Source organism: Nelusetta ayraudi, unplaced genomic scaffold (assembly GCF_046127955.1).
Source record: "Nelusetta ayraudi isolate G7.1 ecotype Tasmania unplaced genomic scaffold, CSIRO-AGI_Nayr_v1 ptg000024l, whole genome shotgun sequence".
Taxonomy (NCBI): Eukaryota; Metazoa; Chordata; class Actinopteri; order Tetraodontiformes; family Monacanthidae; genus Nelusetta; species Nelusetta ayraudi.
The window spans coordinates 2,570,194-2,593,690 of NW_027466074.1; the positions used below are offsets into that span (position 1 = coordinate 2,570,194).

The 23,497-nt window shown below is 44.6% G+C and overlaps 1 protein-coding gene across 2 annotated transcripts in view; it reads left to right on the top strand.

Moving 5' to 3' along the window:
- The window catches only part of LOC142889860 (NLR family CARD domain-containing protein 3-like), a 277,091-nt gene that overhangs the window by 131,233 nt on the left and 122,361 nt on the right, over nucleotides 1-23,497 (top strand). The window contains exon 2 of one of the 2 annotated variants that reach the window (XM_076028536.1): nucleotides 4,869-5,282. The exons of the other annotated variant lie outside the window; for it this stretch is intronic. Coding sequence (XP_075884651.1) covers nucleotides 4,869-5,091 — 223 coding nt within the window. The 3' untranslated portion in view covers nucleotides 5,092-5,282. Of the gene's footprint in view, nucleotides 1-4,868; nucleotides 5,283-23,497 lie in introns of those variants that run through there. 2 annotated transcript variants of the gene reach the window in all.

The following is a 23,497-nucleotide window of genomic DNA, read 5'->3' on the forward strand; positions in this document are numbered from 1 at the left end:
GTCGAAGCTTCAACAAAGCCTCCATCGGCCATCACTACCTACGGCTGCGTGCTCTAACACCATTTCAGAAGTGACTAACTGCAGACTTGGGAGCGGAGGAGGGATGACAGTCAGGCTGGCTCGACTGCTCCTCCTTCTCAGACGTGGCGCGTCCAATCAGCAGCCGACATCCAGGACCGCACCTGCAAGGCGTCATCCACTCTCTCTCTCACACACACACAAAATAAATTGTGTTCAATCATGTTAAACTTGGTTGGGGCACAGCCATGGCTCTTTATATTTTATATTTTATTTTATTTTGTATTTTATTTTGAAGTTAGCGCTTTGCATTCTGGGCGATCCTCAGTACAGAGGAAGCCCATGAAGCAGGTGAGACGGTCTCCTCCCTGCTGAGACAGAAATTAATGCAATAAGTTGAGCTATGCTTCATCTAACTGTGTTTCAGTGTTTAAATGTGTGCTGGTGTCTTTCATTTAATTTTTTTTGTTTGTTTGTTTTTTGTTTTAGCAAAGTTCGTTTTTCTTTATTGCTATTAAAAACGATTAGCATGCTAGCATGTCCATTAGCAGGACACAGCTCTCATACGGAGCACGTTGTCTCTGCAGGAGGTGACCAAGTTTCACGGAGCAAGTTATGGTTGTGTCCCATTCTGTTTCAGGTATGTGTGTGTAACTGGAAGAATGTTACACTGTATAAAAATGGAGCTTTAGGGAGCGAATTATTGAAATTGCGAATGTCATTTTTTTGTATTTTGTAGAAAAATGTATTTTATTTTTAAAATTATTTGTATTGTAGAAACAACAACTATACGATCACTACTTCAGTACAGAGGAAGCCCATGAAGCAGGAGGTGACCAAGTTTCACGGAGCAAGTTATGGTTGTGTCCCATTCTGTTTCAGAGAATAAACTGCTGCTCCACACCTGACTTCTGCAAGTCTTCATTATACAGCAAGCAGGACAGAATAGGAGAGGTCACATTGGTGCCGTGACTCGAGACTCTTTTGTTGTGCTACCGATGCTGCAGAGCGACCCGGGGACTGTTCTGCTGCTGCTGTTCATCTGCGGTCACTGAAGTCGGTCAGATGTGTTGCTTTTGTGCAGTGTTAGACATCAGATAGAGGGTTTATGTACTTTTATTTGATTTTTTTTTTTTTTTTTTTTTTTTTCAGTTTCCAGTCTAGGCCTTTTATGGTTTCATCCTTTTGTTTTGTGGTATTGTGTTTTGTTAACTTTTTGGAAAGATGAGTAATCCTCAGGGTAATGTTTTTGTAACTCCTTTTGGTGTTATTACTGCTAGTATTGTAGGTCAGATGGGTGATGCATTGATTCAACAGGTCAGCCAGCGGGTGGCACAGGACATTATCTCTCACCTCAGTGCATCTGTCACTACCCCTTTACTCAGTGCTGCCCCTTCACCTGCCCATGCTGATATGCTAGCCAGTTCCCCTTTACATAGTGCTACCCCTCGACCTAGCCATGCCAATGTGTCTGCCACAAATGCTTTTGACGTGTCCCATTTGCAATATGTCCCTCATCGAAAGCTGAAGGAGCCCCCCTGCTTCAGAGGAGACAACTCAGACTCTGTTTCCGTCCAGGAGTGGGGGGAGCTCATGAGGAGTTTCATTAAGAGGGGGAATCTGCAACCTGAGGAACAAGCGGAGGAGATCCTTGTTCATCTTGGTGGCAAAGCAAAGGATGTTGTCAGGTTTGGGACCAGGAACAGTGGTATTAACATCACCTGTAACCCCGATGCCATTTATGGTCTCTTGCGGAAGCACTTTGATTCTGTTCCGTGTTCACCACTCCCATTAGCAGACTTTTACACCACTCTTCCTGGGAAGGGTGAGGATGCCTTTGACTACTGGCTTAGACTGAACCGCGCTGTTGACTTGGCCATTGAACGTCTGAAGGAGCAAGGAAAGTCACTGGACAGCCCCAGCACTGAGGTGACTCGAATGTTCATAAAGAACTGCCCGTCTACTGAGCTCGCCATGACCTTCAGGTCGAAGACGATAGACAAGTGGACTGCTCGTGAAGTCCAAGACATTCTGAACGAATATCATTCTGAAATGATGTCAGTGAACAGAACTTCCAGAGAAAGGGTGTCAGTGAATGCTCTTGCTGCTGTCTCGCCACCTGCACCACCTGCTGAAGAACAGAGCCCACTGCAGCCACAGGCCACTGACCCTGATGCCCTGAACCGCCTTATTAACATGCTGGAGAAGGTGCTCCTGCAAAGATCTTCCCCAGCTTCAAACAGTCCTGTTCATGGTCCGACTCGACGGCCTGGCCCAAGGCACCCCAGGATCGGTGGGTTGCACTTGGAGGAAATGTCTTCTTCTCCACCATGGACTTGACGTCTGGCTTCTACAATGTGCCACTCCATGAAGAGATAAACAATACACAGCTTTCTCTTCACCTTTTGGCCTCCACTAGTACAACAGAATGCCACAAGGTCTGTCCAACAGTCCTGCAACATTCATGCGAATGATGATATCAATCTTCGGGGATGAAAACTTCACTAGTCTGCTCTGCTATCTTGATGACCTGATGGTCTTTGCCCCAACTGAACAGCAGGCGCTTGAGCGTCTAGAGATGGTGTTCTCCCGTCTGAAAAGTCACAAACTCAAACTGGCCCCCAAGAAGTGTCATCTCTTGCGGAGGTCAGTAAGGTTCCTGGGACATGTCATTTGTGGGGACGGGGTGATGAAGGACCCTGACAAGATGAAAGCCATCATGGATGTGGGAGAGGCTGACCTGATGGAGAGTGATGGTGTGACCCCTTCCTGGAGGAAGATTAATTCTTTCCTGGGCCTAATCTTCTACTATCAGCACTTCATAGCTGACTGCTCTGCTAAAGCAAAACCCTTGTTCAGACTCCTCTCTGGAAGGCAGGTGCAGCATAAGGCCATGAGAGGCAGGAAGGTGAAAAAGCGATCATCTGCTCCACCAGCGCTTATGGCGAGGGACTGGACTGCTACATGCAAAGAATCGTTCCAGACCCTGAAGAATGAATTAGCTTGCAATGTCACCTTATCCCACCCCAACTTCAGTGAGCCCTTCGTTCTCGCTGTTGATGCGTCGTTTGATGGCATTGGCGCAGTCCTGTCTCAAGTGCCACCAGGTGAGACTGTTGCTCGACCTGTCGCTTTCGCCAGCAAGACACTGTCCCGATCACAAATTAACTATCCAGCGCACAGGTTGGAATTCCTGGCGTTAAAATGGGCCATTTGTGACAAGTTTGGTCATTGTCATTGCCCATTGTCCTACATCTTAACAGAGCCATGTTTGGACGCATGTGAACAAAGATGGGTTGCTAAGCTTGCCGCATTCGATTTCGATCTGAAGTATGTCCCTGGTGTTAAGAACGTTGTCGCTGATGCGCTAAGCCGCGAGCCATTCGTTCAGTCATGTATCAGTCAACGTCTGATGAAAGAGCCCTACATTGCACTGCTGGACGAAGTTAATGGCGTCGTCAGGGGTACAGTGCAAGATGCCTTCCGGCTGACAACTGCCAAGTTCTTCAAGAAAGGGAACCAAGACCATCCGATTCTGATGCTGAAGCCGTTATTTTATTTTGAAAGGTGACCCGCAGCTATTTTAGGTCGAGAAAAAAAAATGGCCGAAATGTTTGTTTGATGGAAAGCGGGTCAAGCCGGAGTGGTTGGTGAGCCAAAAATTCTTTTGACCTCACGTTGTCTGTGTTGCCTCAACCCAAAAACTCAAGAAGGAAAATAAACGAGTTAAATGGAACCCACGTCTCATCAATTTATGAATGATGTAGTGGTGCTGGTATGACGGACGGACATTGAAGACACCTGAGCGTCAAAGGTAAAGAGCGGCTACATGAATGAAAACTGTGGAACTACACAGTCAATCAACACAATCAACACATTGAACACACAAACACATCACATCCTTCCTTCATTTGGCAGCAGGCAATAAAACAGCAGTTGGATCAAAGATGCAGTGGAGTCCGAAGAGACGCCAGTGAAGGATCTCTGATCCAGTGGAGCTCCAAGCTGCAGTGACTTTACACACAACTGAGCATCATGTTGAGTTGAAGCAGCAGATCAGAGCAACACTGTCAGTCACAACAGGACGTGTTGACACTCAGTGGCTGGAACACACTGGAGTGTGAAGCTGCACTGAGGACACTGTAGTGGAGACACTGAGGACCTGGGGCTTAATTTACAAGAACGTACATGGATTTCATCCTGAAACAAAAAAATCTGGATGTTCAAAATGTTGCGAACGCACAAACGCACACCCATTTCCTTTGAGAGTCCCAATCCTCGTGGAATTGATCGCACATGAGCACGAGCCCTGCTCCTCCCTCGGAACACCTCCACATGCAAAGCGTTGTCCCCCCTTGTTGGAAATCCAACATGCTGGTGGACTTTTGGAAGGACAGTCTTGAGGTCAGCATGACTAAAATCTCCAGTGAGGATGGTAAAGCTTTTGGGTTTGCTGTCTGTTGATCACTGATGGCCTGTTACAGTTCATTGAGTGCAGTGTTCCTCTCACTGCTGTTGTTGGTGGGAGGGATGTAAAATGCAACTAGCAAAATGGCAGTAAACTGCCAGGGCAGATAGAATGGACGGCACTTTATGATCATCAACTGTGCCAGTGGTGAACAGTGTTTGCATACCACTGCAGTGTCCCGGCACCACGCACCACAGATGTAAACACATGCTGCACCACCGCGGGACTTCCCTCCATTTACATGATGATGGTGATGGTGATGATGATGATGATGATGATGATGATGATGATGATCAGACATTAATGAGTCTTGATTCACTTTCACTGTCTTTAGAATCTCACATGTCGACCACAACTTCTCTCTCTGCTCTCCTTCATCCAGTGAACTCTCAGAGCTTCAGTGTGCAGTGGTGTCTTCAGCTCTGCAGTCCAGCCCCTCCCACCTCACACTGCTGGACCTGAGTGAGAACTTCCTGAGGGATCCTGGAGTGAAGCTGCTCTGTGCTTGCACTGCAGAGTCCAAACTGCAGACTGGAAGTTCTCAGGTCAGTTCCTGCTTTCTACTGGTGGACAGTGTGTGTCAGCAGATGACAACTGGTGTGTAACGCTGCTCAGTGTGAAGACTTTGAAGCAGATATTAAAGACTCATCTAGACAAAGTGGATGTTGTTGATATTTTCATGTCAACAGTCTGCAGCCAGAAAAGACTTTGGATGGTGGAAGAAAGTGTGGAAAATGTCTCCAGTCACTTTGGAGCTCAATGGAAGTTGTTGATTGGTGATGAAGGTCACATGACTGAGCTGAAGATCGTGTGAAGAAATATTAGAGGCAGATTAATAGTGCAGCAGTATTTCTTCATCTTGTCCTTTGAATGTGTTTGACTTGTAACGAGACTCTGATGACTGAAAACAGCCACAAGCACACAAAGGACTCACTGATTATTTTCCATCTTCACTGCTGATTGGCTGCACACTGACTGACACACTGCTGTTGTTATTGTGTTGACAACCCACTGGCACAATGACTCCTTTGAGGGAATGACTCAGTGATCCCAACAGCTGCACATCTGGATCATCAACAGGGAGAAATGACTCTGAATATGACATTTACACCATGGAAGAAATCAAATATTGATTCTTTATTCAGGCTGGAGAACTGCTGGTTGACAAAGCTCAGCTGTGATTGGCTGCTCTCAGCTCTGAAGTCCAACCCCTCCCACCTCAGAGAGCTGAACCTGAGTTGGAACCACCTTAAGGATTCATCAGTGAAGGAGCTGAGTGGTTTTCTGCAGAGTCCAGACTGTAAACTGGAGACTCTGAGGTCAGTTCACCCTCTTCACTCTACAACTTCTATCACTCTTGTTGTTGTTGTCATGATTTTCACTTCACTGCTGTTGGAAATTCAATTTGCAGACACTTTTTTTTTGATAATGAATGAAAGGGCGTGTTTTCATTGCCTCACCTCGCCTCGCCATGGTATGGTGTTAGGGTGTTTGCACTGGCCGCTACACAGTTGTAGGGGGCGCTGTTTTGGTACCTCAATCCCCCAGGGTCCGAGCAAGACGAAGCGAGTTTAGTGGTGACGTAGCGACGAGCAGGGCACTGGATTGGCTCCGTGTCCGCGTCGATGTTCCCTGTCAGAGCGGACATCCACGCCAACTCCTTTGACACAGAACTTCCGTGTCAGGTACATTTTACCGTGAATACAAGTAGCTACTATTGGTGTTGTACAAATACATTTATGTGTATACAGTTTTTGAAAACAGCTTTTTCAATACATGTTTACTTTCGTCTTTTGGGGAGAGGCAGGCGAACCGGGAATGCCCTCGACGTCGCGAGTGTGTTCAACCATATTCGCGAAAACGACAAACCCCAAATGGCGAAGCGCTCGGTAATGAAAACAAATCGAGTTGCTCCTGCGTGAGGCGCGGTAAGCTAGGGAACCCCAGGAGTCTTGAGGAGAGAAGAAATACTGATTCGTCGAGAGGACGTGGCTCTTGGCCGCGAGGAAGCCTCAAACACCGCGGCATATAACAAAGTCGTCCTTGGCTCGCGAGGGCAGCTATTTCAAATAAGGAGGCGTGTTTACTGTCTGTTTTTCTGTTTGTTTGTTTTTAAATAAACGCTATTTCCCGTTGTATCCGTCTCGTGTTTACTTTTGGTGAAAATATGAAGGTTGAACTACACATTTGCTCGCATGGAAAACGAAACAATAAATTATAAATGTTGCTGCATAAATGATCAACTGTGACTTCAGTGAGGGAAAGTGTTCTTTCTTGAACAGAAAAGCAACCACAGACCGAGCAGCAGGTATGAAATAACTTCTACTTTGTCCATCGCTGCGCTGTTGTGTATGGCACAGAAGTGATGCTGGGGAAAACATTGTCCCGCTTTACCGTGTCCACTCCGCCCACGGTCTCGTAATCACAGAGCCAATGAAAACGCAATCGTACCGAGGCGAACCGTGGTGAGGCGAGGCAATGAAAACACGCCCTAAACTGGGCTTGAAGGTACAGTGGGTAAAATCCTCCCATCTAGTGGTCAGATTGCAGACTGCTTTTGTTGCAGATTCTGAAGTCGACGTTTGACTTTGATGTTCAGAGTGATGACACCCTGGTAAAATTCCATCGTTATAAACTCTCCATCATTTCTTCTCTATTCAGGTTGGAGTACTGCTGGTTGTCAAAGCTCAGCTGTGATTGGCTGCTCTCAGCTCTGAAATCCAACCCCTCCCACCTCAGACACCTGGACCTGAGTCAGAACCAGCTGCAGGATTCATTAGTGAAGGTTCTGAGTGGTTTTCTGCAGAGTCCAGATTGTAAACTGGAGACTCTGAGGTCAGTTCACCCTCTTCACTCTACAACTTCTATCACTCTTGTTGTTGTCGTCATGATTTTCACTTCACTGCTGTTGGAAATTCAATTTGCAGACACTGGTTTGTGTTTGAAATGAGTGGAACTGGGTTTGAAGCAGGGGTGCCCATTAGGTCAATCGTGTGGAGTCCTCGTCACTTCCAGCAGGTAGAATGGTTCAGGCAGGAACTCAGTGATCTTGGTCATAATGTACGATGTGCTGGATTTTGTTTTTATATGTGCTGGATTTTACAGTCAAAGGTAAATGAGACGAATCGGCTTCTGCACCGCTCAGATCAAATAAAGGAGACATAAAGCAGATTTCATTTTAAATCTGAAACTATAATAATTGTTAAAATCAATGTATACTTCAGATACCTGCATTCTGTATGAGAGCAGACAGGAACAGGAAAAAGAGTTTGGCTGTTGTTTTCTTTAAATACACGCCAAACTACCGTGCTTGTCGCGTGAGCCTGCAATCCTGGCGTAAACTGACGGAGACGCCTCACTCGCAAAATACGCTTCAAAGTCACGCACAGCAGAAGCACCGGAGATCCTGGGAGATGCTGCTAGCAAAACATCTGCGTTCCACACACACACACACACACACACACACACCGATTGTATAGTAGGTAGATCTTTTTGACTTGGTCATTTTAAAAGTAGCTTGCATGTTGAAAAAGTGTGAGCACCCCTGGTTTAAAGGTACAGAGTGTAAAATCCTGCCATCTGGTGGTCAGATTTCAGATTGCAGCGCTCATTCACTCACCCTCTCTCCTTTGTTGAGTGTCAGATTCTAAAGTCGACATTTGACTTTGATTCTAAACTCTCCATCATTTCTTCTCTATTCAGGTTGGAGGGCTGCAGGTTGTCAGAGCTCAGCTGTGATTGGCTGCTCTCAGCTCTGAAGTCCAACGACTCCCACCTCAGACACCTGGACCTGGGTCAGAACCAACTGCAGGATTCATCAGTGAAGGAGCTGAGTGTTTTTCTGCAGAGTCCAGACTGTAAACTGGAGACTCTGAGGTCAGTTCACCCTCTTCACTCTACAACTTCTATCACTCTTGTTATTGTTGTCATGATTTTCACTTCACTGCTGTTAGAAATTCAGTTTGCAGTCACTGGTTTGTGTTTGAAATGAGTTAAACTGGGTTTGAAACAGGGGTGCCCATTAGGTCGGAGAGAGGGAGAGTGAGAGAGAGAGAGAGAGAGAGAGAGAGAGAGAGAGAGGGAGGGAGAGAGCTTTAAGAGTGGAGTCCTCGTCACTTACAGCAGGTAGAATGGTTCAGGCAGGAAGTCAATGATTAGAAAACACGGTGGTTGTGGTTGATCTTGGGGTGAATTCCAATTCCTCCCTTAACCCTCAATCTCAACCCTCAATCTCAAAAATGCGCGCTCTCTGCTAGGTGCAAATGCTGTCCCCATTCTAAGAACGTCCAGTTGAGGGAGGAGATTAAGGGCTGTATCGCCCTCAATATTGAGATTCTCCGGGACCACCCTTGGCAGTGAGGGCTACCCAGAAGGCATTGTGTATTTTCGCCAAGACATCTTCGAAAAAGATGGCGACGAAAAAGCGAGCTACAAATGGAAGTATTTTCTTAGTTAATAAAGATATAAATATTACGAAACCATTTAATGTCTTAGTTTAAGAGTTTTTTATGGATTATTGACATCGTTGTTGCGTAACATTTTTATTTTTTTTACTTTACGATGTTTGTCAGCCGGACCGGCGGTCCCGGCTTCACGTTACTTGTGTACCTCGTTGTGTAGCAACGGAGGACTTCTTCTTTTTCATCGTCTTTTTCTTCTTCTCCTTGTTCTTCGTCGTTGTCGTCTTCTTGACAGACTGGACTTAGCTTTGGCGTACGGCAGCCCCCCACAGTCTGAAGACGTAACTGCACTTAAGGGGTGTCCCATTACTAAGCCCTTACACTTATTTTTGAGGGCCAAGATTGAGGGCCAAAGATTGAGGGTTAAGGGCGAGGGTTGAGATTGAGGAGTTAAGGGAGGAATTGGAATTGGCCCTTGGTCATAATGTCCGATGTGCTGAATTTTGTTTTGACGCCTCGCTCGGAAAATACGCTTCAAAGTCACGCACAGCAGAAGCACCGGAGATCCTGGGAGATGCTGCTAGCAAAACATGTGCGTTACACACACACACACACACACACACACACACACACACACACACACACACCGATTGTATAGTAGGTAGATCTTTTTGACTTGGTCATTTTAAAAGTAGCTCGCATGTTGAAAAAGTGTGAGCACCCCTGGTTTAAAGGTACAGAGTGTAAAATCCTGCCATCTGGTGGTCAGATTTCAGATTGCAGCGCTCATTCACTCACCCTCTCTCCTTTGTTGAGTGTCAGATTCTAAAGTTGACTTTTGACTTTGATTCTCAGAGTGATGACACCCTGGAAAAACTCTCCATCATTATAAACTCTCCTTCATTTCTTCTTTATTCAGGTTGTGGAGGTGCAGTTTGTCAAAGCTCAGCTGTGATTGGCTGCTCTCAGCTCTGAAGTCCAACCCCTCCCACCTCAGACACTTGGACCTGAGTTGGAAACAGCTGCAGGATTCATCAGTGAAGGTGCTGAGTGGTTTTCTGCAGGGTCCAGACTGTAAACTGGAGACTCTGAGGTCAGTTCACCCTCTTCACTCTACAACTTCTATCACTCTTGTTGTTGTTGTCATGATTTTCACTTCACTGCTGTTGGAAATTCAATTTGCAGTCACTGCTTTGTGTTTGAAGCGTATGAAATTGGGTGGAACGGTACAGTGTGTAAAATCCTACCATCTAGTGGTCAGATTTCAGATTGCTTTAGTGTCAGATTCTGAAGTCAACATTTCACTTTGATTTTCAGAGTGATGACACCCTGGAAAAACTCTCCATCATTTCTTCTCTATTCAGGTTGTGGAGATGTAGTTTGTTAGAGCTCAGCTGTGATTGGCTGCTCTCAGCTCTGAAGTCCAACCCCTCCCAACTCAGACACCTGGAGCAGAGTTGGAACTGCCTTCTGGATTCAACAGTGAAGGTGCTGAGTGGTTTTCTGCAGAGTCCAGACTGTAAACTGGAGGCTCTGAGGTCAGTTCACCCTCTTCACTCTACAACTGCTGCAGTTGTTGTTGTCATGACTTTGAATTGAGTTTGTTGGAATTCACTTTGATTCCATTAGAAATGTGTAAAACTGGTTTTAAATTACACACACACACACACACACACACACACACACACGCGCGCGCGCACACCCTACTGTGAATGACACTCTCCATCATTTATTCCGTATTCAGGTTGGAGAGGTGCAGGTTGTCAAAGATCAGCTGTGGTTGGCTGCTCTCAGCTCTGAAGTCCAACCCCTCCCACCTCAGAGAGCTGGACATGGCTGAGAACTATCTTCAGGATTCATCAGTTAAGGAGCTGAGTGGTTTTCTGCAGAGTCCAGACTGTAAACTGGAGACTCTGAGGTCAGTTCACCCTCTTCACTCTACAACTTCTATCACTCTTGTTGTTGTCGTCATGATTTTCACTTTACTGCTGTTGGAAATTCAATTTGCAGACACTGGTTTGTGATAGTAATGAATGAAACTGGGCTTGAAGGTACAGTGGGTAAAATCCTCCCATCTAGTGGTCAGATTGCAGATTGCAGGTGCTGAAGTGGACATTTCACTTTGATTTTCAGAGTGATGACACCCAGGAAAAACTCTCTATCATTATAAACTCCATCATTTATTCTCTGTTCAGGTTGTGGGGCTGCAATTTGTCAGAGCTCAGCTGTGATTGGCTGCTCTCAGCTCTGAAGTCCAACCCCTCCCACCTCAGAGAGCTGGACCTGAATATGAACCCCCTTAAGGAGTCATCAGTGAAGGAGCCACTGATGGATCTTGTCTACAGCAGTGACCATCAACTGGAGAGTGTGAGGTTAGTACTGGTTTGGAACCATTGGATGATGGTTCCAGCACCAAAGCCAGTTGATCCCACAGCAGAGGTCCAGTGTTCCCAGTCACAGTGTGAGAGGAGGATGGTGACGTCCAGCTGCTCCTCATTCATCCAACATCTGCTGCCAAACTGCTTCTTCTCTCAGTTCACCACCCAATTATTGATCAGTTCATCTTCATCAGGCCTCAGTATCAGTCCAACACTCCATGGTCACATGACCTTCTGATGTTCCACACTTGACATGTGACTGAGAGTCTGCTTCTTCTCACCAGTCACTCCATCATCTCCATCAACAGTCAACGTCTCTGTGATGATGCGTTCAAGGACCGTGAGTCCTGACTCCTGCTGTCTCTTCTTATCTTTGCAGGTGGTGGTGAGGATGAGGAGAGTGAAGAGGAGCGCTCCATCTACTGGTGGCTGACAGAACTACAACCAGTGGAGCCAAACAGCAAGCTGCACGCACCAACACTGTGTGGGTGTGTCACGACCTTTGACCCCAGTGCAGCCTGGTGGCTGGCGGACTGCTTCTCCCTACAAGCTGCTGTGGTTACTGGGAGAGACGTCCCAGAAGCCACTGGTGGAGCTGAATCCTCAGTGGAAGAAGCAGGACTTGGAGCAGCTGCTCAGTGAAGGCAGCAGCAACACAACCACTGCTTCTGCTCTCATCATCCACGGCTGGAACATCTCAGCATGAAGGTTCCACACATCAACAACACACTGCTCTGCTCTCACTTCAGACTTCTATAACATCTTCATTTTGGAGGTGAAAAATACTTTTCAAGAGACTTTATTTCTGCTTCATGATCTTAAATGAGGAAATCATGTGGAAAAGATAAAGTGATTTACAACACCTGTGATGGGAACTCAAATCATAATTGAATTATAAGTAAGACAAAAGAAGTTTCCCTCAAAATAATTCATGGTTTTGATGCTTGCCAGATGTTTGTGTGGAGATTTCAGAAGGACATCAATGAATCAGAAGGAAACCAGATCATTTATTTTATGTGATTATGTTATATCATCCTAACTTTGTTACTAGCTCAAACATTATATTTCAATGATTCAATATTCTGACAATAAAAGCCATCACAACCTCTGACCTGTGTAACCTTGACCTCAACTGACGTTTCATTTCTGCTGCTTTAACACTTTGATTATATATCTCCTGAAGTCCTGCCATGGGGATTCTCCGTATCTGAATAACTTGTGTACTCAAACCTTCTGTAGACCATACCCACTTCTCCACTAGGTCTCAACATAAACCACATGAATCAATGAAAATAAATCTCACTTTTACAAACAAATCCAATTCAGTTCAAATATAATTTAAATAAAATAAATCATACATTATAATTAATCACCAACAGATAAATCAATGCTGGATATGAGGTGGTTTGCCCTCTCTGGGTCGGTGGGGAGGCCCTGCCTCAGGGGGAGGAGTTCCAGCATCTCGGGGTCTTGTTTAGGACGCCTCCCTGGGGAGGTGTTCCAGGCATGTCCCACCAGGAGGAGACCCTGCTGGAGGGACCAGGTCTCTGGGCTGGACTGGGAAGCCTTGGGGTCCCACTGGAGGAGCTGGAGGAGGTGACTGGGTCCAGGGAAGTCTGGGGGTCTCTGCTGAGGCTGCTGCCCCCGAGACCTGACTCCAGATACGGCAGTAGAAGATGGATGGATGGATGGATGGATGGATGGATGGTTGCCAGGTGATAGAACATTTCATAAAAACAGACTCTGCATGATAACTTCTATTACACTCTAAATAACTTAGTCCAATATAACTGCACTCGTCCTTCTCTCACATTACATTGGATCACAATGACCAAACAACACAACAAAGACAATGATCCAACTGTACTGCCACGTCCAGACTCAGTGTAGGTCTGTAGGCCTCTTGGACCTTCATGTGAACCACTGCGTGTTGACTGGAGGTGAAACATGGCTGACTGCTGTCCTCCTACCTGGACAATGCAATCTCACTTTCAATCTCACAGCCACTAAAAAACCTGATTGTGATTGAGAGGTCCTCAGCAGCCAATCACTGTTGGGAGTCCAGCCTTCAAACACTCCTCCTGAATCCACAGTCACATCTGTGAGCATCTGGAACTTTGTCCCTGATCCTCCACACCACACACCTTGGGATGACAGCACCACCTACCTGGATCCTTTCAGCAGCCAGTCCATGCTCTGACCCGTTTCCACTGTGGCCTGTTGTGTCATCTGGACCGGAGTCTGGATCATCAGTCTCCAGGTTCATGGAATCTGTCAGAGTGCCGCCGTCCTGTCATGTAATGATAGAGAATCACTCTATTTATACTAATGTGCAGAACCACTAGAGTGTCATTTCTTCACTGCTGTCAGCAACAAGCATTTGGTGTCACACTGGTGTACAACACTTATGGGCTAATTAATAAGAAATGACATATTTATGAATCACCCGCAATGCCCAGATTGTTGCTGCTTATCTGCTGATATGAGCCGTCAACTGTTGCAATATAGAACCACGGGCAGGAAATTACAATTAGTGTAGAGTGTATTATAATTTAAAAGTTTACTAACGGTAGTTCTTTAAAGAATTTAGCAAGGATGGAACAGGCTAACGTGACGACGTCACTTGTAAAACGGTAGGAGCTCAACCTGCTGTCACGGTGAAAACTCCGTTACGTCCCGTCTAGGGGGACCGAGACGCAACGTGTGGGACACCTTCCCCCACTCCCAAGGCTCATTAATTTCTCACGGCAGTTGGCGGTTTTCAACAAAAACATTTATTGATCAGTAAATGAAATAAACAAAACAACTTAACCGGTGGGCAGCAAAGGCTTCAGGGTGGGCCCAGGCCAATAGAATAAACCAAACTCCAACTACCTCGCCTTTAGAACTAACTAAAGAAAGAAAGAGAACCCAAATACAGAAAGGCTAACCTCCCTACATACTTAATAAACAGGAGAAAAGAGGGGACAAAGAAAATGGCAGCCCACCCCTACGGCTGCGTGCTCTAACACCATTTCAGAAGTGACTAACTGCAGACTTGGGAGCAGAGGAGGGATGACCGTCAGGCTGGCTCGACTGCTCCTCCTTCTCAGCCATGGCGCGTCCAATCAGCAGCCGACATCCAGGACCGCACCTGCAAGGCATCATCCACTCTCACACACACACGCACATATATGTACATATATATATATGTATATATATATATACATATATATGCATATATATTTTTTTTTATTAACCTCTTTCAATGAACTCCAAAACATACATGGTCAAAATCCATATTATTATTATGTTGTTGTTTTTTTTATAAATGCTCATACAAAACAAAAAAAGTGTAGGGTGAGTAGTCTGAATTGGGTTCAGTGAAACTCACTCACTCACTCACTCAACCGATTGGCTAAAACCTTCCACGAAGTGACGTGCAACCAGCACGTGACCTCTACCATGTGCTTCCACCCACGGAAGTGCCATAGGAGGACACGGATTAAATAGTATGGCTTGTCCACCAGAAGGCTGTATTATGGTGTACATAATATAAAACTTCGGCCCAGTTCTGCTTGTATTGCATTGTATTGGTTGGTGTTCCTGAAGTTTCATTTTTCGTCCCTTTTTATTTTTTACATCCATGTTTGTGATGAAATAGTATTGTGAATCGCTAGCTCGCATTGCATGCTGGGAAACAGCGTCACTCAAGGAAGTTTTGGCTTCGCTGACACGGTCCTGAAGGGAGTGGGTTTTAGTGCACTGGAACGGGATGAATGTGTTTAATCAAGCAGTACAAACCTGATTAATTGTCTTAATACTTGACTTGGAATGGCCATATTGTTTAGGATTAGAATTAGATGACAACTTCTTCACAATATTTGCAACTATTGAATTTGACCAGCAGGTGTCAGTAGAAGACGAAATTTCATGTTGACTATTTCCTAATGGAAGTGCTCTCTTGACATTGGATTTTTCTCATAATTATTTGAAGTGTAAGCCTGTATCTGCACACAATTTGCAATTCGTCCCAGCGCCCTGAGCTATAAATTTGGACGGTGTAAAATGAAAATGGCCAGCTGCAGCAGAAAAGTGGACCCATATATATATATATGTGTGTGTGTGTGTATACATATATATATATGTATATATATATATATATATATATATATATATATATATATATATATATATATATATATACATATGTATATATGTATATATATATCTGCAATTCATATTTTAACGGTTTGTATAGACCCCTCAGGCTCCATTCAAAATGGGGTTGTTATTGTTATTGTAGGAGAGTTGCAGTCAACTGAGATTTGGAGAGAGTTTGGATTACTAGATTTTGGATAGTGTTTATAGTTTGGAGTGTTTGAGACTAGATAGCGTTTAGTTTGGAGATAGTTTTGAGAGCTTAGGGAGAGAGTGAGGAGAGGAGAGGTGATAGGATGGAGCCACCTGTCCTGTACATCAACGTCCATGTTACACAAGCATCTATGCCAGGGGTGCCCATTACGTCCATCGCGATCTACTGGTCAATTGCGAAGGGAGTTTGGGTCGATCGCATGAGAGAGAGGGAGAGAGGGAGTGAGTGTGAGAGAGAGAGAGAGAGAGAGAGAGTGAGTGTGTGTGTGTGTGTGTGTGTGTGTGTGTGTGTGTGTGTGTGTGTGTGTGTGTGTGTGAGAGAGAGAGAGAGAGAGAGAGAGAGAGAAAGAGAGAGAGAGAGAGAGAGGCACGGCAGCTTCCTGGCCAGCAGCTTTCTCAAGTGGCTCTGGAACTTCTTGCCCACAAACGTGTAAAACACGGGACTGACGCAACAGTACACGTAGGCCACGTTCTGCGTCACGTACAGCGCATAGTCCGTGGCCTCCGAGGCGGCACACGATGAGCCCCCCGCCTCCCGGCTGGGGCCGGAGAGCTCGAGGGCGCGCAGGAAGACTATCACGTTGTAGGACGTCCAGCAGAGGAAAAAGGTGAAAACGGTGACAAAGATGAGCTTGACGGTGCGGCACTTGTTCTTCAGCCGAGTGGACAGGACGCGGACGGTGATGCCGGTGTAGCAGTACATCACCATGAAGAGCGGGAGCAGGAAGAAGAGCAGGAACTGCTGGTAGCACGGTGCTCTCGGGGTACCCGGCCTCCTCGCACATCAGCCCGTCGAACGGACTCTCCCACACCGTCTGCAGGACAAACTCCTTGGCGCTGGCCGCCACGCTGACCAGCCAGACCGTCAGCGTTCCCGCCACGGCGTTCGCCCTCCTCCTGCTCTTGGCGGCCGGGACCGCGTGCACCACGGTCAGGTAGCAGAAGCCAACAGAGTAGGCGCCGCTGACCAGCTTGCACAGCGCCTCGCCGAAGATCCACTCCGAGAGGTGGTAGGTGGCCCAGAAGGGGAGGCTGGAGGTGAAGAGGACATTGGACAGGACCAGGTTCAGGAGGAAGACGTTGGTGGCGGTGTTGAGCTTCTCATACTTGTAGATGACAAAGAGCACCAAGCCGTTGCCGAGGTAGCTGAGCAGGAAGTTGACGTAGTAGAAGACTGGGATGATCCTGGCGCCAAAGTGGTTGACGCCGGTCCTGGGACACAGCTGGACCGGGTCGCTGACCACGTAACCCGGCTCAGAGGTGTTGGCGGTGTCGTTGAGAAGCTGCTGGAAGAGCAAGTACTCGTCGTCGTACTCCTCGTAGTCCATGACCCGTACCGGACCTGTGGAAGACACATTACAGACGGTAAGTCTCAGTGGATACATATATATATATATATATATATATATCTGCAATTCATATTTTAACGGTTTATATAGACCCCTCAGGCTCCATTCAAAATGGGGGTTATTGTAGGAGAGTTGCAGTCAACTGAGATTTGGAGAGAGTTTGGATTACTAGATTTTGGATAGTGTTTATAGTTTGGAGTGTTTGAGACTAGATAGCGTTTAGTTTGGAGATAGTTTTGAGAGCTTAGGGAGAGAGTGAGGAGAGGAGAGGTGATAGGATGGAGCCCCCTGTCCTGTACATCAATGTCCATGTTACACAAGCATCTATGCCAGGGGTGCCCATTACGTCCATCACGATCTACTGGTCAATTGCGAAGGGAGTTTGGGTCGATCGCATGGAGAGAGAGAGGGAGAGAGAGAGTGAGTGTGAGAGAGAGAGAGAGAGAGAGAGAGAGAGAGAGAGAGAGAGAGAGAGAGAGAGAGAGAGAGATCCGCGTCAATTACAGCAGGTAGAATCGTTCAGGCAGGATTAGAAAACACGGTGGATCTGGTTGATTTTGGTCATAATGTACGATGTGCTGGATTTTGTTCTTATATGTGCTGTGCTTTACAGTGAAACGTAAATGTGACGTATCGGCTTCGGCACTATTCAGATCAAATAAAGACCAGACAGGGACAGGAAAAAGAGTTTCGCTGTTGTTTTACACGCAAAACTACCGGGGTTGTCGCGTGAGCTTGCAATCCTGGCGTAAACTGATGGAGACGCCTCGCTCGGAAAATGCGCTTCAAAGTGCGCACGCACTGCAGACGCTGCTGGCAAAACGTCTGCATCACACACACACACACACACACACACACGCACACACACACACACACACACACACACCAATTATCCCTAACCTATGCGCTGGAAAACACAAAACTATACAGCAAAACATCTTAACGTAAACACACTTTTATTGATAAAATCAAACATAGGCAGATATAACCTAAACAATTTTAAACCATGAGTTTTCTGTGCAATGATGAGCATAAATGCACATGGGAACATGTTGACCCATTTAATCCTTTCTTTCTTTATCATTGGACTACAAATATATTTCTGAATGACTTTTCCTGTTTTATAGTAGGTGGATCTTTTTGACTTGCTCATTTTAAAAGTAGCTTGCACGTTGAAAAAGTGTGAGCACCCCTGATCTATGCCCTTTTCCAAGTCCCACAATCACTTTCACTGTCATCTGCCTGATTACACCCATGCCATTTTCAGAAAAAAATTGCACAAACAGAATACATTCAAAAAATGTATCATACACATAGTTATCAAGTCAAGTTATTTATTTATTGTCATTGTTGAACAAAGTTAACAACAAAATTTGTTTGGAGCATCCCCATAACCACTGGCATCAGTACCCATAAAAATAATCATAAATAAGTGAGAAAAAAAAAATATATATAGATATAATTTATGTTCAGAAATGATTTGGTCATTCATTTTTTGCAATTCATAGTCATTCCCAACAGACATAACAGACACAAAAATTCAATGCATCACACGTGGTTCAGACACAGCTTGCCTGTGATTGTACATTTGGCCAGTAGGTGGTTTCGTGTGCACATGAAGCTTCGAACCAGTTGGCTCAAGTGGTTCAATGCCTCGTGAGGCTTCACCTCACCATCACTAGTCGTGACACACAGCTTGCTGTTTGGCTCCACTTGTTGTAGTTCTGTCAGCCACCACTAGATGGAGCGCTCCTCTTCAGTCTCCTCCTCATCCTCCCTCACCTCCACCTGTAGAGAGAAGAAGAGACAGCAGGAGTCAGGACTCAGGGTCCTTGAACGCATCATCACAGAGACGCTGACTGTTGATGGAGATGGTGGAGTGACTGGTGAGAAGAAGCAGACTCTCAGTCACATGTCTAGTGTGGAACATGTGAAGGTCATGTGACCATGGAGTGTTGGACTGATACTGAGGCCTGATGAAGATGAACTGATCAAAAATTGGGTGGTGAACTGAGAAAAGAAGCAGTTTGGCAGCAGATGTTGGATGAATGAGGAGCAGCTGGACGTCACCATCCTCCTCTCACACTGTGACTGGGAACACTGGACCTCTGCTGTGGGATCAACTGGCTTTGGTGCTGGAACCATCATCCAATGGTTCCAAAGCAGTACTAACCTCACACTCTCCAGTTGATAGTCTCTGCTGTGGACAAGATCCATTAGTGGCTTCACTCCTGAATCCTGCAGCTGGTTCCCATCCAGGTCCAGGTGTCTGAGGTGGGAGGGGTTGGACTTCAGAGCTGAGAGCAGCCAATCACAGCTGAGCTCTGACAAACTGCAGCACCACAACCTGAATAGAGAATAAATGATGAAGAGTTTATAATGATGGAGAGTTTTTCCAGGGTGTCATCACTCTGAAAATCAAAGTGAAATGTCGACTTCAGAATCTGCAACAACACTTATATCAGTAGACTCATCAAGTCGCAAGGCAAATTTCTTACTGATAGGGATCTTCTCCAAAACCACACTTTCGATGTCTGCAGACATCTCATTAATACGTCTGGAGATTGTGTTATCTGAGAGAGGGACTTTGGCTATTTCTTTAGCCGCTTCGGGTCCGAGCGTCTCATTTACAATGGCTTTGCAGGCGGGAAGTATTAATTGCTCTGCCACAGTATGGGACTTTTTTGATTTAGCCACAAGTTCAGCGTAGTGTTGCCACCGGTCCCGTTTTTCCCAGAATTGTTCTCTTTTTTCACCACCTGTCCCGGGAAAAATAAAATCTCTCCCGGGACACAATTTGTCCCGTTTTAAAGGGAAAATGACAAAACCTCATTTGATTTCTGCCTGTGGTCTACTCCCGTAAAATACGCGATTGTCCCGTACTTGGCAACTAAAAAACCTGTCCCGTAATGAACTGATACAGGACGCACTTCACTTTGTGTCCCGTATATTTTCTTTTGAACTGAGGGCTGTTTCGTTTGGAGATGGCGTTTAAGCTTACTTGGGACCATAGCACTGTTGGAGAGCTTTTCACCACATACCAAGCACAACGGAGTCGGTGCCGTTGCATCTCCGGTAAAAGTAAATCCATATGAAAGATAGCTTTCATTGTATTGCCTCACGCCAGAAACTTTGCTCGACGTCACCGTCTTTGCCTCCACTCATACTATACTAGGGCCTTCATCTGGGTCCGGATTTTGTCCAGGGTCCAGTTCAGAGTCAGCATTTTTCCTCTTCAAAAACTTATCCATCACTTTCAACCGTCGTCCCGCTATCCACAATCCACACACCTGTCGCTGCATCCATGCGTCACTAATTCGCTTGTCTCCAAGCGCAAGGCAATTAGCTACCTGCTGCTGCCACCTACTGGTATGGAAGAGTACTACATGATTACTCTGCCAGGCGCTAGACTGCACAGGCACACAAATGGGATAATTTCCCACGGCACACCTGACAATATCTCGCGGCACACAAACACTGGTTTACAGGAACGGGTGCGCATCAGAAAACGCTGGCAGTGTGTTTCCCGTGTCTTACTTCCGTTATAAAGTTCGCTTCAAAATTACAACAGAAATACTACCGAAAGATGCCAGTAGGTGGCAACGACGCTCTATAAATGCTTCTCTTAACGCAACAAATAAATGAAATGACTTTCATACTTACACCAACTGCTCTTAACGTATTTATTAAACAATTTAGACTTAAAGGCTTCTTTGTTGTTTCACCTTAACAGAACACTAATAATAATAATAATAATAATAATATTAAGAAATTGCCATTTACAAAACGTGAACATTTCTTTTAAACTTAAGTGTAGTTGTTTTCCATATCTATTGACGCAAAAGACGTTAACCTTGCAATGAACGCAGCAACACTTGTACCTAATAACACTAATGATACAACAAATACACGTCAAAATGGTTGCAGTGAAAATGGACGCTTTTAATCATATATGTTTTGGCTCTTGCCAAGTAAAATTTCAGGAATTATTCTTTGTTTGTTTAGAATGTCGGACATGTATTCAGCGCTTTGTGATGAAGAGCTGGATGCCGTCATTGCAGAAATCCAACTCAGTCACCCAAACACAGGGTACAGAATGATGAGAGCATTCCTTCATGCCAGGGGATTACGAGTGCAAAGTAAGTTTGATATGAAGTTGATCCCCACATGAATGTATTCAGTAATCTGTATTGTGCATCAGTTTAACCGAAACAAACAAATATAATTAGCTTTATTTGTATAACGCTTTCAGTACAAAATGTAGCTAAAAGTGCTTACATGGATGATTAAAAAAAGAATGGCGGTATATTTAAAAAAAGAAAGGGGGGGTATTTAATAAATTAAATCATACCTTTTGTCAGCATTATCTGTGTTAACACGGATTTGTGCCTTTAATATTTTATGTAGTTTGTCTTTCTTTTTTTTTTGCTGTTGTTGTAGTTCAAAGAGTACGTGATTCCTTAAGAAGAGTGGACCCAATTGGGACTGAAGTGCGAGCCTTGGCCAATCGCACACTAAGACGGAGGCAGTATTCTGTTCCTGCACCAAATGCAATGTGGCACATAGATGGAAACCACAAATTAATACGGTATTTTTCAAAACTGTTTTTAAATACTTGAACAAATGAAACATTGAGATTTTCTACCCACTCCAAATCTTTTCATCTTTGTACCATACCTTTTTTGTGTCAAATAAGCTGTGCATGAACCTTTTTCAATTAGCTATCTGATGCCTTATATATTTTAGATTTCTCTTTCCATCTTCTCTCCCTTTTTTACAGAAAGCTGGAGATTTGTCATTCACGGTGGAATAGATGGCTTTAGCCGTTTAATTGTTTATCTGTCTGCTGCAATAAACAACCGAGTATCCACAGTGTTGGAAACAGGGGCGGTCCTAGAATTTTTTTCTTGGGGGGGCAAGCTCGGGGCACAGACGGGTGGCACACCGGAATGACATTTGTTTTGTTTTTTTAAATGCCCTATGCCTTAGGTTATAATAAATGGTAGGCGGAGGTATGAATAATAGAACTATTTTATTTACCCAAATAATGCACAAAACAGTGTATCATCCAGCATTTAGTAATCTTATCTGACTGAGTAAAATGCTTTTTGTTTGTTTTGAGTGGGTTGATCTGTGCTCCGGGAGAGTATACTGGTGTAGCTAGTACTAGTAACCTAGTATTAGTTTCAGCAAGATAAACAAGTGTTTCATAGGTATCTATGTATCTTTGTTAACTTATAGAGATGGAAACCAACAACTGAGTTTAGTTATGAATGTTTATTTTTTTAAATTCATAACAGGTACAAAGTGCATACACATGAAAAATCCCTTTGTGAGAATTATATTCAAGTTACCAAAGTTTGACTTATATTACAAGTACACAGTTTATATGTATTATTTACAAACAGGATTATGACAGCTGAATACGCTTGTTTTGGTGTTGACTACCTGCAGAATGCTGAATTGCAGATGATGGGCCCTCAACCTCATCATTGGGAAAAGTTCCTGGGAAAAGTTGTATAAATTACTCATAATGTCAATACAAGTATAACATCAACTAAACTTTTAATACTTATTCAAATGTTATCGATTTTAAAGACACCCTGCTTCCTTTCTTGACATTGTGGACATATCCTATTCACTTCATTTAAGCGTCTTATGTTATAGGCCACTTGTCTATCCATTAGCTCATAAAACAACAACCACACTTCCATTCAGCACCAATAAAGAGCATTAAAATAGACATGAAGAAATAAAACAGAATTTAATTAGATTAAATTAATATTGCCCATTCCACAGTCCAGAACAAAGCAGAGGTGGTGTGCGACTTTGAGTGTGACTGATTCAGGATGCAGTGACTGTAGTGATGGTGAGGTGAAGCCTCATGAGGCATTGAACCACTTGAGCCAACTGGTTCGAGAAACGGTTCATTTCTCGAAGTTTCATGTGCACACGAAACCACCTACTGGCCAAATGTACAATCACAGGCAAGCTGTGTCTGAACCACGTGTGATGCATTGAATTTTTGTGTCTGTTCTGTCTGTTGGGAATGACTATGAATTGCAAAAAATGAATGACCAAATAATTTCTGTACATAAATTATATTTTTTGTTTTGTTTTTTTTTCTCACTTATTTATGATTATTTTATCGGTACTGATGCCAGTGGTTATGGGGATGCTCCAAACAAATTTTGTTGTTAACTTTGTTCAACAATGACAATAAATAAATAACTTGACTTGATAACTATGTGTATGATACATTTTTTGAATGTATTCTGTTTGTGCAATTTTCTTCTGAAAAGGGCATGGGTGTAATCAGGCAGATGACAGTGAAAGTGATTGTGGGACTTGGAAAAGGGCATAGATCAGGGGTGTTCACACTTTTTCAACATGCAAGCTACTTTTAAAATGAGCAAGTCAAAAAGATCCACTTCCTATAAAACAGGAAAACATATTAATTCAGAAATATATTTGTAGTCCAATGATAAAGAAAGAAAGAGGATTAAATGGGTCAACATGTTCCCATGTGAA